Source organism: Crocodylus siamensis, chromosome 3 (assembly GCF_052110815.1).
Source record: "Crocodylus siamensis isolate JL-2025a chromosome 3, ASM5211081v1, whole genome shotgun sequence".
Lineage (NCBI taxonomy): Eukaryota > Metazoa > Chordata > Crocodylia > Crocodylidae > Crocodylus > Crocodylus siamensis.
The window spans coordinates 103,904,900-103,914,629 of NC_143397.1; the positions used below are offsets into that span (position 1 = coordinate 103,904,900).

Sequence of the window (9,730 nt, forward strand, 5' to 3'; positions counted from 1 at the left end):
GTGCCGTGGGGACACTAGTGAGGGTCCAGCCGGAGGGAGGAACCCCCCCTTTTTCCCGCTGGACTGGGACTCTAACAAGGGAGCCCCTCACAGAGGCTCCCCTCTCGGAGGACCGGGCGAGGGTGTAGGGGAGGAGGAGCCCTCAGGACCCCTGGACCTTGGAGGTACCGTACCTCACGTGGACCGCCAGCTTCCCGGCAAGGGTGAACCCCCATAATTTCCATCAAGTCGTGGCAGGCGAGAGCGGCGAAGCGAGACGGTCCACCGCGTACCCCTCCTCTCCAGGGGACATCCGGGGTTCGGGGTCCCACGGTACGTGGTACACCCCCAGCCCCTTACAACTGGTGCATTGGCCGGGAATCGAACCCGGCCTAGCTCAGAAAGCACTACCCTACTATGGAGCTCCCTACGAGCACAGACATGACGCAGCAAACGCTGCACTTGGTGGCCCAGCTGCTGCAGCAATACCAGCAAACTGCTTTAAGACAAGCGAGTGTGCAGGAACATTTGCTCCAACAGCAACAGACGCGGGCTGGCCCGTATAGCGGGGATATGAACATGCCTCGCATGAATCGAGAAGACGATGCAGAGGCATTCATAGAAACCTTCGAAAGAGCGGCTCTCGCCGCAGGCATAGATCGGACGAAATGGGCCAGTCGGCTCGGGGTCCTGCTAACCGGCCCAGCCCAGGCAGCCTACCGAGCCCTGACCCGCGCCGAAGCTAGCGACTACGAGCGGGTGAAGGCTGAGATTTTACAACGCCTTGACATCACCCCGGAAAAGCACCGACAGGCGTTCCGACGGAACAAGATCAAGGACCAAAAGAGCCCCAAGGTATTGTGGCACAGCCTTAGGGACGAAATGATGAAGTGGCTGCGGCCGGCGGAAACCACGAAAGAAGAAATATGTGATCAAGTTCTGCTGGAGCAGTTCCTGGCGGACCTGGAGGACGACACCCAACAGTGGGTGAGGTGTCACGGCCCCACGACCTCCCTGCAGGCGCTACAGCTGGCGGAGCAATATACCACAGCCCAGGTGGGTCGGCGCTCGGGCCGGGGAAACCCTCGGGCGGAAGACGTTCCACGCAAGGCCCGGGGAGGTAAGGCGGAGAAGGCCCCAGGGAACCCCGGGGTTAGTTGTTTCCGCTGCGGCGGCAGGGGGCACTTTGCCCGGTCCTGCCCGACTGAAGCTGAGTACACCCCCGGAAAGGGAACCCCGCTCCCCAGAGGCCACAGCGGAGCAGGGGAGTATACTCAGGAGGAACCCATGGACTGTGGGGTCGGCAGCAGGGAAGACCATCTTCCCAGGCCCTTGCCGCGAGTAAAGGCCTGGGTGGGGCAGCGATCACTCATGGCCGTAATTGACACCGGATGCACACAGACACTAGTCAGGCCATCACTGGTGGAATGGAGACGCGCCCCGCGTTGCACAGGAATCCACCTAGTTTGCCTGCACAATCAGCGGACTCACTTCGAGCGGCGGATACTAGAGGTCCGGCTGCTTGGAGTTTCAAGACGCCTCCCCGTGGGGTTGAAGGAGGATATTTTGCACCCCATGATTCTGGGGAGGGACTGGCCAGAGATATATGAGGTGCTGGCCGCGCTCCAGCCTCGAAAAGAACACCCACAAGGCCTAGCCGGAGAAGAACTTGAACCGCCTTGGCCCGGCGAGCTGGAGGGCCTGGCGAACAGTGACCAGTTCCAGGAGGCGCAGAAGGAGGACGCGGAACTGAGGCCTTTCCATGAAGAGGCCCTTCAACGGGAACGCCAACTGGTAAGCCCCACGGCGGATCGGGGACAGGGCCCTCGGGTCGAGTTAAGACAGGGCCTGCTGTACCGAATTAAGTCCGACCCCCGGACAGGGCGGGAGGGAAGCCAACTTTTAATTCCCTGCCGCTACCGCACGCCCCTATTACAACTAGCCCATGGGAACCCAATGGGAGGCCATTTGGGAAAAAGGAAAACAGAGGCCAGGCTGACCCGCTGGTGTTTCTGGCCGCATTTATATGAGGATGTGGAACGATTTTGTAAAGAATGTCGCCACTGCCAGTTAGTGAGCCCCCATAAACCCCCGCGTGCCCCTCTTCAAGTGATGCCCGTTATACGGGAGCCATTCACTAGGGTGGCACTCGACGTGGTGGGGCCTCTACCCCGAAGCACCGCCGGTCACCGGTTCTTACTAGTGCTTATTGATTACGCCACCCGATTCCCGGAGGCTATTCCTTTACGGACAGTGACGGGCTCCAGGGTGGCCGAGGAACTGATGAAGTGGGTGGCCCGCTTCGGGATCCCGCGAGAGATTGTGACCGACCAGGGAAAGAACTTTATGTCGGCTGTAATGGCCGCCATGTGCAAGGTGCTCCACGTCACGCACCTTAAAACATCGATTTATCATCCACAAACGAATGGCTTGGTCGAGCGTTTTAATGCGACACTGAAAGGGATGCTCCGACGCTGCACGCAGGAAGATCCAGCCCGGTGGGATTTGTTGGTCCCACCCCTGCTGTTTGCAGTGCGGGATGCCCCACAGGCCTCCACGGGCTACTCCCCTTTCAGCTTGGTCTTTGGGCACCAACCCCGGAGTTTGTTGGACATCCTAAGGGAGAGTTGGGAAAGCGGCGCACGAGGGGGTCGCCAGGTGGCGGAATACGCGCAAGAACTACAAGACAGACTCCACAAGGCACGGAGAGCAGCCCACGACAACCTCAAACAGGCCCAGGGACAGCAAAAGGACCGATACGACCAGGGAACCCGGCAGAGAGAGTTACAGCCCGGACAGAAGGTGTTGGTGATGCTGCCCAGCTCTCATAGTAAGTTCGAGACGCGGTGGCAGGGGCCGGCCCGGGTAGTTAGAAGAACCGGCCCGGTCAATTATGAGGTCCGAAGGGAGGGCCATCCTAGGGCGTCCCAGGTCTTACACATCAACCTACTAAAGGAGTGGCAGGAGCCGCACGGGCTCCTGTTAGAAATGGATCGAGAGCCGGTAGATGGGGAGTGCCAAGAGGGGGAGACTAGACCAAAGACCCGAGACGGGGGACCTCTTGAGGAAGAAACGTCCCTGTCTCCTTCCCAACAAAAAGAGTTACAACAGCTAATGGTAGAGTTTGGGGATGTGTTTTCAGAGATCCCAGGAAAGGCGAGAGGCGTGGAACATAAGATCCCGACACCCCCGGGCCAGATTGCCAGGGAAAAGTGGCGGCGCATTCCTTTTTACCGGCGCCAACCGATTAGAGATGAGCTTAATGGCATGCTGGCCCAAGGCATCATCACACCCTCCCGCAGCCCCTGGCGAAGCCCATTGGTGGCGGTGACGAAGCCAGACGGCAGCTTAAGGCTGTGTGTTGACTTCCGAAAAGTGAATGCCATCACCCAGTTCGATGCATTCCCCATGCCTCGGATAAGTGAGCTGGTGGAACGCATCGGGCAAGCCAATTACATCTCTACATTGGATTTAGCAAAAGGCTATTGGCAGATTCCCCTGCGAAGGGAGGATCAACCTAAGACAGCCTTTGGGACCCCCTGGGGCCTCTATGAATTCAAACGGATGCCGTTCGGATTGAACGGGGCGGCTGCAACCTTTCAAAGGTTAATTGATTGGATTCTAGCACCCCACCAGAAATACGCCGCTGCCTACCTCGATGACATCGTAATCTTTACCAAGACATGGGAACAACATCTTCAGGCCCTGTGACAGGTTTTGCAAGAGCTAAGAGGTAAGGGCCTGACGGCTAACCCAAAGAAATGCGCTCTTGGAAAGTCCGAGACCAAATATCTCGGCTTCCAAGTAGGCAAAGGGCTGGTAAGACCTTTACGAGATAAGGTGGCAGCACTGCGGGATTATGAGGCACCGACAACCAAGCGGCAGATGCGAGCCTTTTTAGGGCTCGCCAGCTATTACCGGCGGTTTATTCCCCGGTTTGCGGAACTGGCGAACCTGCTAGTGGATACCACCAAGGGGAAGGAACCACCACGCATCTGTTGGACCCCAGAGAGACAGAAGGCGTTCCATGAGCTCCGGCGAGCATTGTGCCAAGGAGCGGTACTCCATACACCTAACTTTAATGCTCCCTTTATCCTACAGATGGATGCCTCAGCGTACGCCCTGGGAGCGGTCCTCTCCCAGGAGGTGGAGGGAGTCGAACGCCCCGTGGCATTCGCCAGTCGCCGTTTGAACGAGCACGAACAGAGGTACTCTACAATTGAACGGGAGTGTCTCGCCATCCGCTGGGGAATAGACTATTTCCGGTATTACCTATTGGGCCGGGAGTTCCAGTTAATAACTGACCATGCCCCGCTACGGTGGCTCAACTCGGCTAAAACCGAGAATGCCCGGATAATGAGGTGGGCCCTGGCACTCCAGCCATATCAGTTTAAAATCGGGTATAAACCTGGCCGTAGCAACACTGTGGCAGACTTCCTGTCCCGGTGGGGAGAGAGAGAGAATCCCCACGAGCCCTCGATATCGCCCCGGGCGGGCGGAGAGAAGCCCTCGGGGGGCGAATTTCCCACAGAAAAGGGGTCGCCTAGCGGCGTCTCGAGGGGTGGGGTATGTGAGGGGGCCAGGACCCCGCGGGGCCCGGCCCAAGAGACCAACCCTGGAGTTCCGCCCCGTTTCCGGGCCCGGACCCGGAAACCCGGCGGGGAACTTAATGGTTTCCGGAACCTGAACCGCGCGGGCGCGAGACCGGTGTGGAAGTATAAAGGGGAAACGCCTACCCGCAGAGAGGAGGGGAGGCTCCACCCGGAGCCTGTTGCAGGAGCCGGAGAGCCACGTGCGGTGTGGCCGGGAGGCATGCGGCTGGAGTCGGCGGCAGCGGATCCAGGAGCCGCGGATCCGGAGACGGTGAGTCGAGGAGCGGCGGAGCTGGGAGCACCGCAGCAGAGGCCGGCAGCGGAGCAGCCAGCAGCGGCGGAGCCGGGAGCACCGCGGCAGGGGCCGGCAGCGGAGCAGCCGGCAGCGGCGGAGCCGGGAGCACCGCGGCAGAGGCCAGCAGCAGAGCAGCCGGCAGCGGCGGAGCCGGGAGCACCGTGGCAGAGGCCAGCAGCGGAGCAACCGGCAGCGGCGGAGCCGGGAGCACCTCAGCGAGGGATAGCGGCGGCGTCCCGGAGGGCGGTGAAGCCCCACACGACCCTAGAGGGACCCGTGACGCCGGAAACAGCGGAGCCAGCGACGACAAGGGGCCCCGAGGACTCGAAGGTAACCCAGACCCCGAGGGCAACTGGGAAGGGGGCCGCTGACGGGGGAACCCTTATCCAGAGACTTCGGGACTCGTGGTCGCGGAAGACGACCCGCGGGCGGGGAAGGCCGGCCGTATGAACCCCACCTTGCGGGAGACTTACATACGGGGGTTGTGATAACCCAGGACTGTAGGAGCCAGCGACACCAGGGGGAATAGGTGCCGTGGGGACACTAGTGAGGGTCCAGCCGGAGGGAGGAACCCCCCCTTTTTCCCGCTGGACTGGGACTCTAACAAGGGAGCCCCTCACAGAGGCTCCCCTCTCGGAGGACCGGGCGAGGGTGTAGGGGAGGAGGAGCCCTCAGGACCCCTGGACCTTGGAGGTACCGTACCTCACGTGGACCGCCAGCTTCCCGGCAAGGGTGAACCCCCATAATTTCCATCAAGTCGTGGCAGGCGAGAGCGGCGAAGCGAGACGGTCCACCGCGTACCCCTCCTCTCCAGGGGACATCCGGGGTTCGGGGTCCCACGGTACATGGTACACCCCCAGCCCCTTACACCTAGCAAGGGACTGGAGCAGGGGCCAGGGACCCTAGGTCCCTGAGGCCCAGAAGCACATGCGTGAAAGACAAGGCTGGGTCCTAGAAGATGAGACCTAGGACAGTGGACCTTGGGCTAGGGGGTCCAGCTGCAGAAAAGAGGCTGAAGCCAGGGAGGTGGAAGCCCTAGCAAAGGTTTGGAGCTTGAGGGGCCAAGTGCAGAGTCCAGGCCAAAGTCCACCCCCTCTGACCATTAACTAACATCTGTTAGGCATGGGTGTGGCTATGGGGGCAGCTGGAAGTCATGATTATTGCCCCTAAGGCACAACTGGTGCTGCCTTGAAGTAGACACCCATCCTGTAGAGTTTAGAACAGAGAAGCCTCAAGGGCTGTAAACTGAGGAAAGGTACCCAAGAAGAGGCTACCCTGGCCTCTGGAGGCATCCTTCCCAGTTAAAAGATGGTAAGATCAAGTCATGGCAGGTGAGAGATAGGAGGTAAAGGGCGACCAGAGTGCAGGCAGGTCTGACCACTAGGGGGTATCAGATGCCAGGCAGACTCCTTGAGCCTGTCACACCAATGTACATTTCCCTTCTCGTAGTCTATGATCATTATGTCTCACCCTCCCCCCTTCCTGCATCCACACAGATGAGTTGATCACCATCCTCTTTATAACCACTTGTCATGCCAAGTCATAGGCAGCCAGGTCTGAGGGTACCTCAGGGGGGTCAGGAGGCTAGCCAGGTCAGGTATCCAAGAAATCAAACCAGATTTGGGTCAGGTGTCCTAAGGGTCAAGCCAGACGTTGGGTCTGTGGGCAAGCTAGGTTGGGTATCTAGAGAATCTGTCAGGAAGCCAACAGGCCAAGGGCACTGCAGCCTGAATACAGAATTGAACCTTGTTGCCAAGACACTTCCTCTTTCAGGTCAGGGTTTTATATTGGAAGGGGTGAGGAGTCAGCTGATTTTTCATATGTATGATCTAAATATTGGGAGGTCATTTTACATTTGTCTCTCCACCATTGCAGCAGGGTAAGCAGCAGCAGTGGAGGAGTCAAGTGGCCTGACCTCTGCCCCTTGCCTCCTGTCTCCCTCACCACTTAACTCCTGTTGCCTGCCCCCTGCCAACCCCGCACAGAATTCCTTCCCATTTGTCTATATCTTCCTTGAAGTCCAGCATCCAAAACTGAACCCAGTAGGCTCACTGCTCCTGAAAAAGAGTGGAAGAATCACATTTACTGATTTACAGAAAACACTGCTCTTAATCCAACCCATTAGGCTATTGTCTTTTTTTTTAAAAAATGCATATAGAATAATGGTAATATGGTAATACACACAATTTCTGATTTTTTTTTCCTTTACATATTAAGCAAACAAACTATTTCTTTAGAACCTAAGCAGCAAGTTTGAAGACTCTAATGGAAGTTGTTTTGAATAGATTGAATTAGAGTAATCCTGGTAATATAAGAGCTTGAATAAAACTTCTCTGGAAGACTTTTTAGCCAACGGATACCTTTAGCTAGTTTTGAATCTAATGCAATGTACTCTTTGCTTCTTCACTAAAAATATTTATGTGGGTGCCAACTTTCTCAAAGATGTTTCCTAGACTTGGATAACCTGATTGAAGGGAGGGGTACAGATTTAACTCTCATTACTTTCATCAAATGTGCTTACTCATCTGTAATGATTTTCAGTCACTATTATTTATACTATGGCGCTCCCAGAAACCCCATGTTACTACAGACATACTGTGAGATGCTCCCTGTCCTGAATAGTATACACAAGACAAGGTGAAAAGGGAAGCAGAGGTAGATAGAAATTATTACTTAATCAAGGACATGAAGCCAGTAGTTAACAGAACTAAGAAAAGAGCTGGCAGTCCTGGGCGCCAGCTTCCAGGTCACACAGACTGTTTGATAACTTCTGAAGTTTCTCCCTTCTTTTATGCTCGTTATGAGGGAATATGCCAAAGAAAGGCAAATATGGCTTTACTTTACTTTTAAAATAGTGAGATTAATATTAGATAGCTCTCACATTTTGATTATTCTATAAATCCAAATACATGAAGAATACTAATGAGGGCAAAGACCACATAATGAAATCCCTCTCAGCCAGCACTGTCTGTATCTAGGGATAAATCATTTTTCTGAACTCTGCCAATTATGAGTTCACTTCAAACTTGCCACTCAATTCCACCATCACATTAATTCATTGGTTCTTCAATCACAGAACATTTCAAGTAAAAAGTTTTTACTCTTTAAAAATCCCTTGAGAAATGCACTCACTCTATCCAGCCCATGGGGCCCCTAAAAAAAATTAGAAAATCAGTATTTATCCGCGCCTGGCTGCCTGTCAAAGATCACAGGAGTCAGGGGCAGGAGTACCCAGGGGAAGCTGCTGACAAGACCAAGCTGCTGTAGAAGCAAGGTGCTCCCCACCCATCTAACCCCCACCCGCCCCAGCCAGAAGCAGTGCCCAGCAGGCTTCTAGCCTGGGAACCTGGGGCTGTTCCTTCCTCCCTGCACCGGTGAGAAATTCAGATAAGAAGGGGGAGGTGGGGAGGGAGGCAGGGGAGCACTGCAGGTAACTGCCCCAGTCCTCAGGGTTGGCTGGGCCAGGCCAGCTGCTGTGGTGCTGGAGCTATAGCCAAGAGCCACGTGGTTCCTAAGCACCTGGCAGAGGTGGGGGGGGAGAGGGCTGGTGGTGGAGGGGAGCAGCAGCAGCAGCAGGCAGTAGAGCTGGGAAATGGCTGTGGCAGGCTGTGGGGGGAGGGGCAGTGAATGGACACATGGAGCACTGCTTGGTGGGAGCATGGGACCCTCACCAGTGCACCACAGCTAGATCCAGAGGGGCCAAGGATGGGGCAGCAGGAGCATGGGGCCCGGACTGGTTCCCCACCTCCCTGCTGGCACACCCCAACCTTGCTCCATACAGCACCTGCCAGCCTGCACCCCATGCTCCTGCCACCCTGCTCTGGGCCCTGCCAGTGCTTCCTCTCGTGCAGTAGTGTGGACACCATACTCCCGCACAGCTGTCTGCATGCCCACTTGCATCCTAGGCATGCAATGGGGCTGGGGTGGCTTCCAGGCAGCCCAGGCTATGGCAGCTCCTTTGCTGCTGCCACTGGTCCCAGCCCCATGGTACAAGCAGGGACCAGTGCACACAACCTGAACCCCATGAGCTCCATGGTGGTTCTGGTCTTGCTGACTGGGCTGAGCAGCAGTGGTGCTGGAAAAACTGCTGCTCAGTGCAGGGGAAAAGCACACTTCCACCCCCACCTCGGTCCCCCCCACCCCCGGTGCTTCCTGGTTCAGCCACCTAGAGCCTGCATAGGGCTGCCCTGCATCTCCACTGCCTCTGGGCTGCCCTGTATGGCAGTGGTGACAGAGCTGCACTGCAGCCTGGTGTGAGCTTTGGGCAGCTGCACCAAAAACTACCCTGCAGTGGCAAGGAGGAGGGACCATTTTCCCTGAGCCAAGCAACAGTTTCTCCCCAGCACCACTGCTGCTGCTGCTTCTCAGAGTAGAGCCCAGAGCTGGTGCGGGGTGTGTGAGGTTGGGGCTGCATATGCTGGTCCCTGACCCTGCGCACCCTGTGCCAGCTCCAGGCTTGCACCAGGAGCCAGGACACAGAACACAGGGATGCAGAATGCAGCAGGAGCCAGCCTGGCCCCGCAGTTTCCAGCCAGGTGCTGCTGTTGTCTCTATGGCCAGACCACATATGGGGGGAAGCACCGTGCTGGAGCTGGTGCCATCCCGCCCCCCACCATGCAGATATGCAGACTGGGAGTGGAAGGAGCCTGCCTCCTGCTTCCCCATGGCATTCAGCAGGTCATCCCCACACAAGGGCTGAAGCTGTAGACATGGTACGGAGCCCTCAGGATAGAGGTGCCCAGGCATGCTGCACCTCTAACCCCCAGCACAGCGCTGGCTGGAACTGTGCCATGTCAGGCATCAGCTACCTAACCCCTCCCCGCTTTCTGCTGCTGCTGCGGGCAGCGGTGGGGGCTGCCATGAG

At 57.0% G+C, this 9,730-nt stretch overlaps 1 protein-coding gene across 1 annotated transcript; it reads left to right on the forward strand.

Annotated features, from left to right (window-relative positions):
* Nucleotides 1-1,401: 1,401 nt before the first annotated feature.
* On the forward strand, nucleotides 1,402-5,017 carry LOC149868610 (uncharacterized). Its single transcript, XM_090037246.1, has 2 exons — nucleotides 1,402-4,187; nucleotides 4,722-5,017. The coding sequence occupies exon 1, from the start codon at nucleotides 1,555-1,557 to the stop codon at nucleotides 3,688-3,690; it is 2,136 nt and encodes a 711-aa protein (XP_089893372.1). The 5' UTR covers nucleotides 1,402-1,554; the 3' UTR covers nucleotides 3,691-4,187; nucleotides 4,722-5,017.
* Nucleotides 5,018-9,730: the final 4,713 nt, after the last annotated feature.